The following is a 19132-nucleotide window of genomic DNA, read 5'->3' on the forward strand; positions in this document are numbered from 1 at the left end:
GCTTTCGGCTCAGAGCACCAAACCGTTTTTGTATTTGTTGACTTGCTGGGAGGAAAGTACCTTCTGCAGGGTCACATAATTGACAGCACAGCTAAATTCAGCCTGCTTATCCACTGAGAGAAGCAGATTGCTTACTGTAAACAGTGTTTTCCATAGACAGGACGGCTCTTTCCTTTCTTGGTGCGGCATCAGTCTTTATTGCTCTGGCAATAGTATCTACCCCGGAGGGGAGGTCTGCGGGGATGCCAGGTGAGGCGCACACATCCAGTGTGTGAACAGTGCTAAACTGCTGCCCTACTACCAGATAACACAAGCCAAGCTTTTTTTTTTTTTTTAAAGATTTATGAAATTTCAACAGACCTTCAAGTGGATGCACTTTTCCAGCTCTGATGTAGGATTATATTAAGAAAAGAGATGAATCATACAACTTTTCCCTCTAATCCAAAAGTTTGCCATCTTTCAAGGAGAACTTCTTGAGACATGGGAGAGATCCAGGATAATATATTCCTTAAGGAAATCCTGCAACTAGTTTAATGCCTATTGTTACTAATAATTCCCTTAACTAGGAGCTGTGCCCCTGCTTGCTTTGCTGCCACCCCCTCCAGTGTAGGACTGGGTAGGTGTGTGCCTTCTTGCACTCTGCTCACCCTCTCTCCCCATTTGTATTGGGGGCTGGATGTTGTAGGCGAAGCAGATGTGGGTGTGATAAGAGGATGGGAGTGGTTTAGGTGGGAGAGGAGGGTATGGAATAGCTGGGTGTGGTTGTATGGAGAGAAGGTGAAGGGATAGAAGGCTGTGCGCACTATTTCACTATCACACTCCACTTTTCCCCGTCTTTGTCCACTCTCCTCCCCCATGCCAAGTCCCTCCATTCTCATTCTTGTAATTTACCCTCTCTTCTCTTCAACTATCTCCTGATTTTCTCTGAGGACAAGCAGGATGGCAGTCTTCAAATGTGGATGGAGCCCAACATAGAAAACTTATGTCAAAGTTTCGAGAACTTTGCTTTAGCTTCTCTGAGCACAATCCAGCAATCAGTGTACCACACGTCCATGCTGGGTCTCCTCAGTCTCTTCTTTCCCGTGGAACCCGATGTCTTGCAGCAAGATTCTCATGGAGTATTTTCATGTTTTTTGCAAGCATTTAATTCACAGGGGCATGCCGTTGATGGGGGGGGGTGCCCCCATTCTCTCCCTTATTGTTTCAGGTTTTTTCGGTGTTGATCGGCAAGTTTACTTTTGCAGTCTACCTCCCACCAGGGTGATAGTGCGTTCGGTGCCTGCCTGCTATCAACTGCTGCTACTATAATTTCAACATCGTGTCTCTTTCGTGATGGCATGCCATTGACCGGTTTTAAGCGATACCCTTGGTGCACAAGGACTATATCATGGATCCCCATGGTAGATTGTTATGCGCCAAACACCCTTATGACGCTTCTCCATGGGTACAAGAACACTACACTTAGATTTTGTAGCAAGTATAATTTTTTATTGAGCAATATAAGTATTCTTGGGTGATGCTGGATGCCATTTCTCTCAATACAGTACTAGGTCAGAAATTCTTAAGTTGCGTGACTACCTGGAGTATCATTTACATAGGTTCTCATGTCAACAGCATAATAAATTATCCCTAAATTACCCTGACCAGTTCTCCAAGTTGGTGATTATCTCACTCTTGAGATAATCCTTTGTTCTGTTAAAATCTTGCTGTTCAGAGCAATCGGTATATTTTAGGCTGTGTTTACAGATGCCCCTGTTACAGATGCCCTTGTAATGACATTCTAGCCTGAGGTTCTGACTGCTGCTTTCTGCTCTTGTGACCCTATAATAGGCATCACAAATTGTCACCAGCTTCAACTGCTGTCCAGGTGTCCTTGGAATCCCTGCAGGTCAGGCTCAGTAGGGCATTTAAAGTTCACATAGCCAGAAAGGCTAAGATGGCAACTAACCCAGAATCCTCTGCTATCTCCATGTTGATCTCAAGCTCAGGCACACATATCAAGATGTGTCTTCTGCCTGGGGGGTGCTGTAAGACGCTGGGCCCAGCTAGACAAGATGGACCAATTTTTCGGGCTTGGGAAGACCAATACATTGGCATCAATGGCCAATGAGCTGTCTACATCAGTTGGGCCGTCTGTTCTGTTGGTGGTGTTAGCTTCTGGGGATGCTGGAAGCAGACTATCGTTCACCTCCAGGTCGAGCAAGCGCCGCTGCGACAATGTGAGCCCTAATTTAAATATTGCATCGTGCCCGCAGGAGAGGTGCCTGGGGGCGCATTATGAAAGCAGGCGCTGACTACACAGCATCCGCTTTCAGTGTGAATTTTTTGCATCGGCCCCAGAGTATGTTGAAGTAAAATGCAGAAGTGAAACTGGTCAAGCTGAAGTGTACTGAACCATGACTTTGTAGAAACACAGTATATGTCTGTCTGTATTGGATTTTGGGTATGTCCACTGTGATGTGGTATTCTCCAATGTAACATTTTTCCTGTGTAAATATTACATTCCTAATAAATTTTGTGGATTTGTACTGCAACAGATTAATCTGTCCATTTTAAAACTGTGGCAAGAATTACCAGGGCCTAGAGTAAACTTAGAAGAAATCTTAATCTCAACTTAGGGTGCCAGTCCTCTTGAAACCCACCTACCTCCCCGTGGAGTTGGGTCTCCTCTTTGTGAGTTTTGTTCTTCCTTTATTTTTAATTCTGTTATAAGACTGAGGGTCCTGTGTGGATGCATGGTAGACTGCATGCTGGAGTATGCCCAAAGAGGCAGAATTAAAGTTCTAGAAACTTTGACAAGTTTTCCGTTCTGGGCTCCATCGGATGTTGTCACCCATGTTTGAGGACTGATGTCCTGCTGTCTTCTGAGAATACCTGTTACAGGTATGCAACTCTGCAATCTCCTCTAATTCATGTCCACTACTCTTCCTTTCGCTTCATCTGGAGTTTGGGAAACTCTGCCCCAGATGAGCATTGCTATGTGAATGCAGAAGAACTGCGTTGCTCACCACCTTTTGAGGTTGTGGATGGGGTTTGAAACAGACCCATCCCGCCGGCGGCCGGAGATTGAAAAATACCGCAGGGCTGCCAAGGCATCCCAATCTGCTGGTAGCATGAGAGAAGACGAGGCCACAGAACCCCCCACAAACTCCAGGAAATAGAGAGAGAGGCCCGGGTGAGATTGTGGGTGTAAGAGCCTTTGTGATTGAAAGAGTGTGTGTCTGTGAGAGATGGGAAAGATTGTGACCCCCCCTCCTTAATCCACAGCAATTTCAGGGAGACTGGAAATCAAGTTCCCAGGTATAGAGTGAGGATTTTTAAAATCCTTGTTAGTTTTAATTGTTGGCTGCTATTTGTCTGTTTTGAAATATTTTATTGGTGTTTGGAAAAATTTAAAAATAAGTTATTAGATTTTAATTATTGGATGTTCTATATATCAGTATGGTTTTACTATTGATGATTTATCTTGATTGTATTTGTTTTATGAGGAAGGCAATGTGTTGGGTTTGTTTTTTTTTTTATTGCACTGTTTTCTCCATTCAGGTTTTTTCTGCATGTTTGTGTTTATACTTTATGGTCTCTTTATTTTGTATTTGGCGAGGGTCTATTTGTGTTGTGCATGCGTGACCAAGGTGAGGTATTCTGCTAGCATGTGGTTTCTGGACTTGTTCCGTTTTCCTAACATCTTTTGGGGTCTCCTGTAATATTTGCGGTATTGCTCTTCCATAGGTAGGGTTTTGTTACTGTTTGAGTCTGCCAGTTAGGCTGTTCTGGTATGGCAGGCTTCCTGTACGTCCCAAGTACATTTTTGCAGGATTTAGCATTATGCAATGTTCCTGGTAGTGGAGGGAACGCGTGTTGCTGTTAATGAGGTGATGCCAGACTTTGATGATTATTTTATGGTGAATGTAAGGGGCAGTGCCCTTGTTCTCCTCTGCACCCTTTGTCGGGGGGAAGTTTCTATGAATGAAGGGTAACTGTAAAAGAAGGGCAGTTTTTATATTGGGATTCTGTCCCACTCCTATATAGAATAATTTTTATTGATTAATGCACGTGAATAATTTGAGGCGGTTTTCTTAGATGACTGAAACTGGCCAGGGGTTTCTGTGTTAAAGGCTCTTCTGTCTGGTGATGCCACTGACATACGTGCCCAGCACTTTGTGGCAGTGGTGAAAATGTTTTTAGCGCTTTGTCTCTTGCTTTAGTGGAGGAGGTGTCCTATCTCTGCATGTATGGAATTTAGTAACAAGCAGGTGTGGAGAGAGCCATCGGACCCCCGCCAAGATTGAACTAACAGGGTAGTTTCCCCGTCACAGATTTTCTTTTACATAATAAAAATACCATGTCTGGGGGGGCGGGGTGGACTCGAGGGACCTCTCTACATCGCCCTGTCTCAAACATTCCTCCTTCTTCCTTCCCCACCAGTCTCACTCTCTCTGCTTCATGGTCCATCCCAAGCAGACCACATCTCTCCATTGTCCATCCTGAGAGTCTCTCTCTCCCCAGTCCATCCCCACCAATCGTTCTTCCCTTCCACTAGTCCATCCCCCACAGTTTTCTCTCTCTCTCCACCTCCACCAGTCTGTCCCTCTCCCACCCTGCCAGCTTCTCTCCCAGTCCATTCCCCCAGTTGCTCCCAGCTGTATGGCTGCCTGTAATTTCACTACATTATTTAATGGTTTTTATATACCGACAGCCGTTTTCACATGGTATCTGTTTACAGGGAACAATGAACAAGCCTAAGTATATGGCACAAACAATTACAGAGAAGGGTATAAACTAACAAATAAAAGTAATTTATGTACTAACAATAAGTATAAGGACAGCATAATAACCAAGTAGATAAAATGCTAAGGGGTAGGGGAGAGAGTAGAGGTGGGAGGAACAAGATGGGCAGATGGGAATACTGGACTAAGTATGAAGTAGGGGCAGGAATTGAATAGAAGTCCATTCTTGTACATTTACTGCTGCGCTTTGCCATTATAAGTATTCCCTTTCTATCAGTAAGCAGCATTGAATAAGTCTGGAGCCTGGTGTGCATATAATTGGGGAGGATGGTATAGAAATGAAAATACAATTTTTCCTTCGCTAAAGAAGACTTGCTTGCCGCATGATCTTTTTTTTGTTCTCCCTTTCTTGGTGAACTAACCTGTCATCCCTGCCACTTTGTTGGATATGAGGTTTTTGGTTGCCTTCTCATTGAAGAGGCCCCGTGCTTTATTTCAGGAAGTCGGTAGAGATTGTACTATCCTGCTTTGTGCTGAGCACTATTGCCTTTTGGCTGCAGATGGCAGAATTGCTCCGTGTCCCTGAAGTTCCTTGGTAATTACATTAAGGAAAGGGATGAGGCTTCAGAGACTTGTTTTAAGAGCAAGTGTTTCCTATCAGGCTCAATATGTCTTGTTTTTGAGCTCCTGTTACTTTTTTTTCTTCTTTGTAACCTTTACTTAAGGCTTCCTCTGTGTTTCCTACCAGACCAGTCTAGACAAGTGGGTTACGTCCCCCTAGGAAGCTAAATTAAAACAATCCAGTGGGGACTTCCCAGAGCAGCGCGCCCAGCTCCTGGATTGTGCTGTTTGAGGTGGGAATTCGTGAGTCACTAAATAGCCTGCAGATTCACAGGCAGTGTGGGGAGGGGCCGTAGTGAGCACGGCACAGAGAACCCAGGTCTCCTCTTCTGGTCTTCCAGCAAACTGAGGACAGAACCTCATTTAAAAAATTGTTACAAACTGTGTAATATTTCAGTCTCTGAATTTGTTTGTTTTGCTTCTCCTGTTTCAGAACTTTTCCAAGAACATTTTTGCAATCCTTCAGTCGGTGAAAGCCCGGGAAGAGGGGCGTGCCCCCGAGCAGCGGCCAGCACAGACTGTAGCACCCACGGTAAGGACAGCAGTGGTGGTGTGAGGGACCACAAACCCTCAGCTTAGCAGGCAAAATGCTTTTCAAGCTCTTTAGTTTCAGATTAGAACCATTCATTCTTTTTATTAAAAAAAAAATAAAATAAAAATAAAACTACTTGGAATAAAAATCCTTGATTGCTTCTAGGATATTGCTAAGAGAGTCCTCAATCTACTGAGGCCTATTAGTATAAGAGTATTCTCCATTGAGTCTCCCAAGACTTTTTTTTTTTTTAATGTAATCAAAATATGCAAATTGATCTTAGATGAAGTATATGTCAACATCTTCAGATTTCATTGTGGATCTACTAAAAACAAGGCTTTTGTGTCCCTTGGGGTTTGGAAGCAAAGGCTCCTGTGTTGGGTGTCTGCACCATGAGCTGCACTCAGCTGGGATCAGTAGGGGGAGCAAGACATTGGCCTAAAATGTCCAGGGGGGAAGTAGCACACTGGATATATAGAAGATATTCCTGGCATGCATTTATAGTGGTTGAAGAAACACAGCCAACAGCTGAGGAGAAGAATTAAAATCTATGATTAGGGAGAGAGTGACAGAATGCCATGCAAGACAGCCGTACAGAGCTCTCTCAAATGATTTTACAGATATCGGGCAACCTAGAGGATCTATACCTCTTCACACCTCCAGCTCCTAAACCAATAATTAGCTTACACAATTGTCAAAATATTTCTATGCCTGCCTATATTAGTTTAAACAATCCAAGTGGCTCTATGTAAATGTCGCGCTCAGTATGCAAATGCTCTCAATGTGCAAGAAGAGCTTGTAGCTAAGCAGAAGTGTCAGCATCTATGTTGGTGTACTCTAAACAAAACGCTGTAACACTGGGGCCTAGCTTTAGGCAGCACTTTATCTAGCATTTCGTCTTCTGCAGCATCTCTCTAGCAGAAGCAATGCACAAAACTTAAGCATAAAGGCTATTGAGTACTTATGAGTAATTATAAAGCTACTTATGATCAAGAATGACTCCTTGTGGCATGCCAAGAAGTATTTCACTGCTTCTTCATCGCACTCCTTCACAAGTATGACGGCAATAGAGCCCTTAGCACCCATAATCACATTTGTTTTTATATCTCCCAAAAACTATGCAGGAGTGAAGAATCTGTGGGTGCTGTTGATGTTCCCATATAGTTCTTTGCTTAAAGGCATACTTCACCTGACTGATTCCTAATTTGGTTAGGCTAGGGCTTCACAAGCCTGTCCTGATGATCCCACAGCCAATTGGGTTCTCAGGATATTCACAATATACATGGGAGAAATCTGCATATGTTAAAGACAAAATGTATGCAAATTTACATCATGCTTATTCATTGCTGTGGGATCATCAGGACAGATCTGGAAAACCATTGATTAAGCTGAAAAGCGAATTGTCTGTATGAGCCTTTGCTGGACTTCAGTTTTTTTTGCAGGATCCCATAGGCTATGATGAAATGGCAACAAGCAGGGGAGGAGTTGGTCCTTGATATTGCCAAGGTTTTGATAATGTCAAGGTATCATTATAGTGCAACAAGCAGTGGCCAGGACCGGAGGAATGCATAGATGCCTAGGAAGAGGCAAAACCAGTAGAAAGTATATTTTAGATGGGAGAGTGTAGAACCAAAGCCATTCAGTTCCTATGGGAAAAGTGCCAACTTTGATGAAGAGGCAAAAACTCATCATATATTATTTTTCAAATACATGTGAAGCAAGAAGCCTATGAGGGGAGTCAGTTGGACTGTTTAGATGATCAAGGTGTAAAAGGGCACATAGGGAAGACAAGGCTATAGTGGAAAGAATAAATGAATTGTTTGCTTCAGTGTTTACAGACAGACATTGGAGAGAAATCCATGTTGGAAATGGTAATTAATGGTAGTGATTCTGAGGAACAAACAAATCACTGTAATCGTGGAAAATGTACTAGGGCAGATTGACAAACTAAAGAGTACCAAAACCTGGACCAGATGGTATACACACCACAGTTCTGAAATAACTCAAATTAGATTACAAGTAGAATTTCATCATTAAAATTCTCTTGTACCTTAAGATTAGAGGGTTGCCAATGTAATGTCTATCTTTAAAAAGGGCTTTGGGTGATCTGGTAAACTATAGAAGGGTGAGCCTGACATCTGTGTTGGCAGGGAGGAGGGGTGTGGGGGAATCATAGAAACTATTCTAAAGAAAACAGAATATTTAGATATGGTTTAATGGTACATATCTAACATGGATTTAGCCAAGAAGTTTTGCCTCACCAATCTGCTACTTTTTTTTTTTTTGAAGGGGTGGTTAAACATGGGAATAAGGGTGAACGAGTGGGTTTAGTGTATTTAGGTTTTCAGAAGGTGTTTGACAAAGTCCCTGTAAAGAAATGTATATCAAAACCCTCTTAAAAGATCAGGACTAGACATTTAGTCTGATTAAGGCAGAGCCCAAAAGGAAATCTTGGTTCTAGGGCATTTCCCTGAGCACGGGATTAAGAGAGAAGGCCCAGGAGAGAACTAGGCGTGGGTTGGAGGAAGACCGATGATATACTGAGACCCTGAATGTTTGATTTCAGCTGCTGAGATGAGCAGGCTGTTTCTATTTTTACTATGAATAAAGCATTTTCTGTGGAGAGAGGCTGGAGTCCAGACTATTCTGTCCTCCTCCAGTCCTAAGAGCACTCATTCAGCATTACAGTCCCTCATGAGACTCTTGTGAAAATGAGAAAGACATGGGATAGGAGGCAGTGGCCTGTTAGGGATTATGAACTGGTTAAAAGGCAGGAAACTGAGTAGGACTAAGTGATCATTTCTTTTCCTTGAAGGAAGGTAACAGATTTAAAATACCACATTAGGTTTAACACATTTGGTTTGTGTTAAATCTAATCATGTGTATTAGGGCCTGATTTACTAAAGCTTTTTTTCTCATTCTATGTCTATGGAAAAATGCTTAATAAATGAGGCCCTTAATTTGTTTCTTACCTAGAATTCTGGGTAGAGTGGGCCATAGGGTTTGTTTGGTTTTTTTTTTGGTTTTTTTTTTAAATAGTGGCAAGTCCCAGGTATCTGTGTTGGGACTGGTTCATCTAAATATAATAAAGAAAGATGCATTCTTATGAGATTCGCTTTAGAGGTCGCATCAGCAGACCAATTCCGTAGCCATAGTTGTCTTCTGGCTGCCACTACCAAGGCTATGCCTCTGGTTGAGGTACGCACCAGATCTGAGCTTGCATCTCTCAGGAAGGCTGCTGCAGGTTCTGTCGTCTCATCGGTATACGTTCCGGATTTATTTGCCTCGAGAGAGAGGAGCAAGCAGGAACGTGCCAGTGAGTAGCAGGAAGCAATCTGCAGTGTCATTGCTGTTGCGTCGAAGGCCTGCTTAAGAATGGATTCCAATCGCCTATCCTGAGTATTCTTCAATGCAGCCCCTCCCTCAACGGGAATGGTTGTTCGCTTTGAGATGGCACAGACCATGATGTCCACTTTTGGGAAACAGGTATTCCTTGGTCGCTTGTTCCAGAGGGTATAGGGCTTCCAAGGCCCGACCCCCTTTGAAGCTGGCCTCCAGGGCATCCCACTCCAGGTCAACCAGTTCCTGGATGGCTTCCATCATTGGAAAGTAGCATGAGGCTTTACAAAGGGACACCAGGATGGGGTTCTTCTTTGGTTCCGCCATAAGATTCGTGCCTGGAATACCCAGAGTCTCAGTCTGGGAAACAAGGGCTGGTAATTCATCCTTGTGGAAGAAGTGAAACATGGTTCCAGACCTGGAGGGATTTCTCCTTCCAGGGAGCCGCCATCATCTGAGGTGTCTGTTCCTGTCAGAGAAATTCTTGGTTAGGCGATGTCTCAAGGCATCTGAGCTGGGCCGGGAGGATCCTGTGCTTCCAGCAGGGGGTGAGCTCGGGGCGCAGCCGGGGCTAATTGTGCCTGAACGAAGGCTTGCAGCCCTTGGAAAAATTCTAACCAGGAGAAGTTTAGAATTTAATCCCATGGGGGAAGTCTGAGTTATCCCCATGATAATCCCAGGGGGAAGTCGGAGTTATCCCCTTTTCGGAAGAGAATTGGAGAAGTTAGCCAGAAAATGGGGCGAATCCCCAGTGCCTCTGTTATCAGAAGACAGGAGTAAAAGATCTCAGCGCCCCTCATCCAGAAGAACCAAGGGCAGTACAACCAGGAGAGTCCCTAACCTCCCTGCACCTCTCTGAACCCTACCTTCACATTCCAGTACATAAAGATCACCAACGTTTTCTACACTTTGTGATACTGGTCACCATTACCAGTACAGAGCGCTACCTTTCGGCCTAGCAACCACCCCCAGAACATTCTCCAAAATTATGGTGGTCATGGCGGCAACACTGAGGAAGGAAGGGATTTTGGTACACCCTTACCTGGACGACTGGATGATCAGGGCAAAGTCTTCAGAAGAGAGCCGGCAGGTGTCAAGAGTCAAGAACATACTGCAGGAACTTAGTTGGGTCGTGAACACAGGCAAGAGCAGTCTGCAGCCCTCTCAATCTCTAGAATACCTGGGGCCCATTTCGACACCAACCAGAACAGACTTCCTCCCTCCCCCAGGAGAAGGAAACTGATGAAACAATTACGACAATTGATGACCTATTCCCCCCCCCTCCCCCCCCCCCTCCCCCCCCCCCCCCCCCCCCCCCCCCCCCAAGGTATGGGACTATCTTCAAGTCCTCTTCCTCATGGCATAAGAACATAAGAAATTGCCATGCTGGGTCAGACCAAGGGTCCATCAAGCCCAGCATCCTGTTTCCAACAGAGGCCAAACCAGGCCACAAGAACCTGGCAATTACACAAACACTAAGCAGATCCCATGCTACTGATGCAATTAATAGCAGTGGCTATTCCCTAAGTAAACTTGATTGATAGCCTTTAATGGACTTCTCCTCCAAGAACTTATCCAAACCTTTTTTGAACCCAGCTACACTAACTGCACTAACATCCTCTGGCAAAAAATTCCAGTTTTTATTGTACATTGCGTGAAAGAATTCTCTGATTAGTCTTAAATGTGCTACTTGCTAACTTCATGGAATGCCCCCCTAGTCCTTCTATTATTCGAAAGTGTAAATAACAGAGTCACATCTACTCGTTCAAGACCTCTCATCATCTTAAAGACCTGGAGGTTGTCCGTGGGCAAGGTCCCACCTAAGCAGAGGAGTAAGCCTATCCCCACCAAACTGGATTTTGCTCACCACAGATGCGAGCCTACGAGGGTGGGGAGTCCACTGTCAGGAACTGACGGCTCAGGGACAATGGAACAAAGGAGGCGGAATAGAACAAACCGCCTGAAAGCTCAAGCAGTCAGACTAGCGTGCCTGTGATTCAGCCATAGACTCAGAGGTAAAGCGATTCTAGTAATGTCTTATAACGCTACAATGGTTGCTTACATCAACCGCCAGGGAGGAACCAAGAGCCAGCAGCTATCTCTGGAGATAGATCCTCTCATAGCATGGGCAGAGATAAACTTACAAGGGATCTTGGCCTCCCACATCGCAGGAAAAGACAATGTCTCAGCAGACTTCCTCAGCAGAGAGAGCCTGGATCTGGGGGAATGGACGCTGTCGTCCACAGCCTTTCAACTGATAGTAAATCACTGGAGCCTCCCAGCCATGGGTCTACTGGCCACCTATCTCAGTGCCCAAGTCCCCAGGTTCTTCAGCCGCAGACGAGAGCCACACTCCCAATAGATTGATGCTCTCGTCCAGATTTGGCCAGAGGAAGACTTACTGTATGCCTTCCCCCCCCCCTCCCCCCATGGCCACTACTGGGCAAGGTTATTCTCAAGATAGAACATCACAGGGGACTAGTTCTACTAGTGGCCCTGGATTGACCAAGAATGCCCATGGTATGCAGACATGCAAAGATTCCTTGCAGGGAGCCCTCTGTGCCTACCTCCACACAGGGACCTTCTCCAGCAGGGCCCGATTCTTCACGAAGATCCATTTCTATTCTCTCTTACGGTCTGGCCCTTGAGAGGACTCTCCTGAAAAAGCGCAGTTACTTGAAGGCTGTGATTGACACCCTTCTCCGCGCGTGCAAGTTTTCAACATCTGTCATATGGATCTGGAGAGTATTCGAAGCCTGGTGCGAGAACCGTGGGATACTCTGGACGGCCAAGATCCCCATGATTCTGGAGTTCCTACAGGACGATGTGAAGAAGGGGTTATCACTCAACTCCCTCAAGGTCCAAGGAGCTGCACTCTCCTGCTTCAGAGCCGAAGTGAACTGTATCTGACTATCAACACATACAGATTTGTCCCGTTTCCTAAAAGAGGTTAAACAACTCCGGCCACCCCTAAAGTGGCCGGTGCCCCTATGGAGTCTCAATCTAGTATTAGACTTCCTAGCAGGGGCTTCCTTCAGACCCACGCACAGTCTGTCACTACGCCTCTTAACATTAAAGACTGTATTCCTGGTGGCAATATGTTCAGCTTGTCACATCTCCGAACTACGGGCACTATCCTGTCAGGAACCATTCCTTAGGTTCACTCCTGGAACCATACAGCGGCGCACTGTCCCCTCCTTCCTACCGAAAGTGGTTTCCAAGTTTCATTTGAACCAGGCCATAACCCTGCCATCTCCGGATGAACATAAGGACTCAGACTCATGCCTTCTTCGCCACCTAAATGTCAGCAGACTCCTGGTGCGATACTGGAAAGATCTGAACTGGTGCGCAAAACGTATCACTTGTTCATTCTTCACAGCGGGAAGAAGCAAGGAGAAGTGGTCTTGTGGGCAACCATAGCCCGCTGGATCAAAGAAGTAATCAAGGCAGCTTACAGAGAGGCAGGAAAGCCCTTACCACTACAGGTTAAGGCTCATTCTACTAAGGTCCAGGCAGTTTCTTGGGCAGAAACCAAGCTGCTGTTGCCCGCCGAGATCTGTCGAGTGGCGACGTTCTCCCTTCTCCAGGTTCTACTGCCTGGATGTTCAGGCCCGAGAAGGCTCAGCCTTCACAAGGGCAGTACTAAGTGGGCCACGGGCAGCCTCCCGCCCTGTCCGGGAGTAGCTTTTGTACATCCCACTGGTCCTGAAGTGGAGAAATTACTTACCTGATAATTTCATTTTCCTTAGTGTAGACAGATGGACTCAACATCCCACCCTCGGCTGCCCCAGAGAAGGAGGACCTCTGAAAGGTAACCTCGAGACTAAGCACGGGTAAGCCGATGCCTACCCCTAGTTTGACACCCACAGTTTGTCTGGTATCTGGGTTAATTGGTTGAGTGCACTGGCGGTCTCCAGTTTTGAAATCAGTTGAACCGTTTTAATCAAGTTATTTTAGCAACGATATATCCACAATGGCTTTTCGAAGAGAATACTGAAGAACTGAGGTTACTGAGGGGTATATCTAGAGTGACTTCAGCTTTGAAATCTGACTCAGTCTCCCATCTGCTAGCAGAGGAACACATAACCCACTGGTCCTGAGTCCCATCTGTCTGCATTAAGGAAAATGAAATTATCAGGTAAGTAATTTCTCTATTACTCAATGCACTGTTAAGCTCTGGAATTCATTACCAAAGGATTTGGTTAAGGCATCTAGTGTAGTTGGGTTTAAAAAAAGGTTTGGATAAATTCCTTTAGGAGAAGTCCATAAACTATTAATAGGGAATAACCATTGCTTGTTGCCAGCATTAGTAGTATGGGATCTATTTAATATTGGGTATTTGCAAGGTACTTGTGACTTGAATTGGCCACTGTTTAAGACAGGATATTGGGGTGAAAAATCCTCTAGATCAGTGAAGAAGAGCAACAAGGAAAAGATATGTAACAAAGTGTCTTTACACAGGTGTGTTCCAGGTAACACTACTCTTCCAACTAGAGTAAGGTCACCTTGATTATTTTATTTGTTTAGCTAGAAGGACAAGTTCAAGAAGCCATTGAGGACACCCAGGGAGACTTTTTTTTTTATTGATTTTGTAAAGTGTAAGTAGTTGGGAGAAGAGAACCATCTCTGTAGCTTTGTGTTCCAGCCTAAATGCTTGAGCCTTGCTGGCTAGCTATGTTCCCAAAGCTTCCACATCGGGAACCAGCCTGCAGAATACGTCAGTGCAAGCTCCACCTATGAGCTGCCATACCCAACTAGGTACATACACATGAACATGTCTGTCACAAGCAGGGGAATTTGGGAAAGGAAGACAAAAAGCACACATACACAGGAAAGGAAAAAGAGAACATAAGCAAAGAGGGAGAAAAAGGGGAGCAGCAATAGAGAGAAGAACATTGGGGAAACTGAAAAAAAAAATACACCAAAATTAGGCTTGGAATCTTAACTCTCAGAAGATTACAAGGTCCTGCAAGGAAACAGTAACGGACAGAATCGGTTCTTAAGATTAAACACATGAAAGAAGTAGGGAATACTTCTCTTATCTGACAAGTTATTCTTTACTTGCATGAAGGAACCAGTTTGTTAAAAATATCCAGAGTGTTTAATGGCTTGTATTCAGTTAGCTTAATTTCTACGAAACAAGGAGCAGAAACAAATAGACAGTGGTGTTTTCTATGGCAAATCTCCCTGTTAACCCTTGCCCCGCTGTTACATCATGGCGGATGGGTTAGCTGTGCTGCTTTCTCACCCCAGGTGCCCTCTTTGTACTGCTTTTCCCTGTTTCTGTTTGGCTGTGTGTGTGTGCACAAGGATGGGGAGTGCTGCTTCTCCTGGAAGAGGGTCCTTTTACCCAGAGATGGCAGTGCCTAAGGATTCTTTGTGTGCACAGCTCTCAGAAGAGACTTCAGGTAGACTTTCAGGATAGCTCTAAATTGTGAGCAAAGCAAGAAGCTCACGCAACAGAAGAATGACTTTGTGCTGGTGGTCTGTCGTATTGCTGCTTTAAATTCCTATGTTGCACTGAATTTGACATGCAAATCGTGTGTAAGCCTGTTCCTAAAGTGAATATTTGGAATAATTGTGGTGTTTGGGACCAAGTCGGCCATGAAAAAGCTTTGCAAATTGAAATGTAGTGCCCTGTTGGGGTGGTGTGGAGGAATCTGTTCAGCGTGAACGAAATCTAGGCCTTTTCGTCCTGTTTGTTAGTCTGCAGTGTTAGCCCTTCAGTTTAGCTAGATTTCTGCTTGTCTGATGGGCCAGACATATTATTTTCTGCTTGATATCTATTCATTAAATGTGTTTAGTCTGTAAAAGAAATAGTCACTTGATGAATATTGGTAATACTGCAATTAATGAAAAGATGCTTTTGTTCCGATAATTAGTTGTACTGAGTGCTCAGAGCAGGGGAAGCGGCAGCAAAGCGAAATGATTATGCTGGTGAAAAATAAATAAAAGCGGATCTGTTTTCAGCTCTGCTGAGACACTTCGTTCTCTTTGTGGCATTGTGTGTTCTCTTTGGTCTCGCTGCACACACCAGAAGCAGTGATGGCTGTCTCCAGGCTGGATTTGACTGCTTCTTCTCTCCTGTGCGCACGCCCCCAGACTCCCATCTCCATGTCTCATGCCTGTGGCTCTGGATTCTAATCTTCTGGCTTTCAGTATAATCGATGTGCAGATTTACCCAATTCAAATCAGAGAGAGGTCAACATCTCATGAATAGTTCAGTGCAATTATTTAATTGCGTTTATTACCTACCGTTCCATGACAGCATGAAGTGGGTTATATAATACCTTGTCTGGAAAACCAGGTGTAGTGGGGGTGCCTGAAAACTGGGATTCCTAGCTCCTGCCTTAGGCTTTTGGACATGAGAGGTTTGACAGGGATAATATGCATAATGAAAGTTAGAATGGATGAAGCTTGTTACTCATGTTTGTGATGAGAGAAAACAATAGTTTTCTGGGTACATTGGATCCTTTTCTAGCACTGACAGAATAGCTTTTCTGATTTGATCCTAAGAACCTGAAAAGCAAAGCCAAAATGCTTTGGCATCTTCCTATAAACTCACACACTAGACTTTACTGAACTGCTGTAAATCTGTTTCAGGATCCAGCACTGCGGACCAAGCAGCCTATTCCAGCTGCCTACAATCGGTATGATCAGGAAAGATTCAAAGGGAGAGAAGGTAAGGGCAGTGCTTCGTCTCTTCAGGAGGTTAGTGCTGTTAAGTTGTATTGGCCTTGCAGAAATTGAAATCCATTCTTGTTTCACACCTTAGGTTAGTACCACAGTCCTCAGCTTTGAGCTGTAAAGCATTAACTTAAGCAGGTTGGAGAGGTGCCATTAATGTAAGAAGCACACGATGTGGGTGCTGCTTGTTTGAAATGTCCTTGATAGGATGCTATTATGTGCTCTTTTAGTTAAGGTGGAGTGAAGACTGTATCCAACACTTCCCAGTTATTTACTGAAGCTAGCATTTGAAATGCTCTAAAAGCAAACAGGCTTTCAAGGCATCCTCTGCATAACACAGAAATCTGGCCTAATTAGCGAGCATGGTGCTGATACACTGATAAACCAGAACTGGGATTTTTAGTGAGGGCCACAAATGGGCTTTGGTTTACAGGATATTCCCAAATACTATTCATTAAATGTATTTGCATGAATATTTAAGCCAGTCAATTTACTCAGCTTGGTTAATGAGAACAAGGCCTGTTGGTGGTCCTGGAGGTCCAGCTGTCCCCGTTTTAGATTATTGTGATGTTCTTTGTTGGCCTTCCAAGATCTCAACTTTATGCATTACAACATCTTAATGAATGCAGCAGCTAGAGTGCTTACTCGATGCCCCTTATTTCTGCCATATTTCTCCCCACTGAGTCACGGATTAAGTTTAAAATCATACCTGTGATTCATGGGGCGTGTGCCAGCTGCTATTGGCCATCCCTAAAGCTAAGGCAGCGTGATTGCATTTTCATTAGTGGCTCCAGCACTTTGCAGGACTCTGCCTCTGAAATTGTGGGAGATTTCCGACTAAGCATTTTAGAAAATTGTTGAAGGCTTATTTGTTTAGAAATGCTTTTAATGAATGCTTGTTTTTTAAAGTGTAGTGAACCTGTTTGATGTAATCTGCCTCTATAAATAAAATTAAAACTTTGAGACCCTCTGCTGTTGGTGCAAGACAATGGGCTCGAGCTATATGGACGTTTTTAAGCATCCTGTGTTGGCACAGATGTAGATAGTCTGCATAAGGCATAACTGCTTAGCTTTAATATGTGAAACGTGGCCACGGTTACCCCGGGAGTGGAAGGCCCTGTTCTACTGATTTGTAATGGTTGACTTATGTTTCATCGTCTCGTCTCTCTGGGTCTGTGCGACAGTCTACATCTTACTTGCCGGTGCGTTGATTGACAGATATGTATGTGTGTGCGCACAGCATCATCAACTGAAGAAATAGTACGTGCGTCGTGCTTCGGGCAGACATTTTAGAGCTGCATAGATACTTGTGATCACTCTGATCACAAGGGAGATTTTCCAGGTGCAAGGAGCAGAGAACTTGATATTTGGTTTGTTTTGACTTGGACAAGTGGTTATGACTTTGTTTAAATCTGATGCCTAATTTGCATTTCTTTTCCCTTAGTAGCGCCCATTACTCTGCAGAGTACTTGTTTGTGTTCTGGTAATTGCACCTGTGCATTAGTGCAACTTTGACTTAAAAGTCTTAGAAACTAAATCCTGTTCTTTGTACGTACCCGGATCAGTCCAGACTGTGGGTTGAGCCTCCTTTCCAGCAGGTGGAGACAGACTAAAACTGAAAGTATATCCTATATGAGGACACAGCCTATCCTGTAACCCTTCAGTATTTGTCTGTCTCCAGCAGGTGTAGCAGCTCACCCTTCGGTCTCCTGCTCTAGGCTGATCAGCCTTTTCTTTTCTTCATGGGTCAAGTACTTATTCCTTAGGGATCTAGTGTGATCATCTTCCTGTAAAACCAAAAAACAAAAAACTCTGACAGGGAGTTGTAGTTTTTCTTTGCAGGAGACGGATTTATTTTTATTTAATAAAAAGCAGACAATTCTTGTACCAAGGTAGGGAGTATGCAGCAGCCAGAAAAGAGAAACCTGAAAATCTGTAAGCAAATGTTTAATATTTAAATGAATAAGTGATAAATATTTTAGTAGTTTAAATGGCTAATATTTTACATTCCTTATTAAAAGGTCCTTTTCTGAGTGGAAATGCCTAATGTGAAACCCAGCATTGTATACATGTAATTACGATTGTTTTTCAGATATGCATCTCTTTGCGTATGTTCATGTTTAAATTTCCTTTGCCGATGAGATGCTTATTTCCTTAGTCTGACAAATTGCTCAGTGTACTTATGTTTGAACTTACTGGAATTATTTTACCATCTGCAAATGTGGTGATCTTACTCTTTTCCAGTTCATCACTGTATGTTAAATAGTGGTCCTTCTACAGATCCCTGGGCATTCCACTATTTACTTCTCTCCATTGTGAAACTGGTCATTTCCTAGCGTGTAGCAGATGGACTCAGGACCAATGGGTATAGTGTACTCCTGTTAGCAGTTGGAGACTGTTCAGATTTTAATTTGACGTCGGCCCCTAGTCCATATACCCCTGCAGGAAGTGCAGATCCTCAGTATTTTCCGTCTCCAAAGCAGTTAGGGACTATCTGCACGCTCTCAGAGCGTTAGAACTAAACTACAAAGAAACCCAAATTTAAGAAGAAAAGATACGGAAGACGAGCCCCGCTCTCCTGCGGTGATACCCTCGGGTCCCTCCCCCAGTTGAGATTCCCGAGGTGATTTCCGTGGTCCCTCGGAGGTGAGTGAGCCTCGGTCCGGCGGCCGAATCGCGGCGGGGACCTAGCCCCCGGTTTCCCGGGCGTGGCTGAGAGGCAGCGGGTGCACCCTTGAGCGCGGCAGTGAAGGTTTTTACCCTCTCCCCCCGCAGTCGGAGACCGCCCGGAGCGAAGCCGGGAAGCGCCGAAGACAAGGTAGAAATCCTCATTTGTTACCCGGTCTCCAAGGATCGAGGAGAAGCGCAGGTCAGCGATGAAACCAGCGCCACCGGGTTGATCCACCCTAGCAGGGACAGACCCCCAGTTAGCCCAAGGGTCTGCCAAGTGGAGACCGACAGAGGTGGTCGCCATCTTGCCCGTGTGCTCGCCGTCACCATCTTGTCTTCATTCGCCGCTCCGTTCACCGCACATCCGAACGCACAAAGTTAGTTTTAGGCGCACAAATCTACTTTTGCGCGTACGTACGCGCACATAGCTTGTGCGCATAAGCTACACGCGCATAGGCGAGGCATACAGATTACGCGCGCCGCGAGCTGTGCGCATAAATAATTCTTGGGCGCACAGCCGCGCGCATATCTTACACGTGGCCCGGGCACACAGGAG

General features: G+C 44.7%; 1 protein-coding gene across 1 annotated transcript in view; it reads left to right on the forward strand.

Annotated features, from left to right (window-relative positions):
* The window catches only part of CDC73 (cell division cycle 73), a 405302-nt gene that overhangs the window by 44386 nt on the left and 341784 nt on the right, over positions 1–19132 (forward strand). The window contains exons 8-9 of the mRNA XM_029618749.1: positions 5782–5880; positions 15823–15901. Coding sequence (XP_029474609.1) covers positions 5782–5880; positions 15823–15901 — 178 coding nt within the window. The remainder of the gene's footprint in view (positions 1–5781; positions 5881–15822; positions 15902–19132) is intronic.

Source organism: Rhinatrema bivittatum, chromosome 10 (assembly GCF_901001135.1).
Source record: "Rhinatrema bivittatum chromosome 10, aRhiBiv1.1, whole genome shotgun sequence".
NCBI lineage: Eukaryota > Metazoa > Chordata > Amphibia > Gymnophiona > Rhinatrematidae > Rhinatrema > Rhinatrema bivittatum.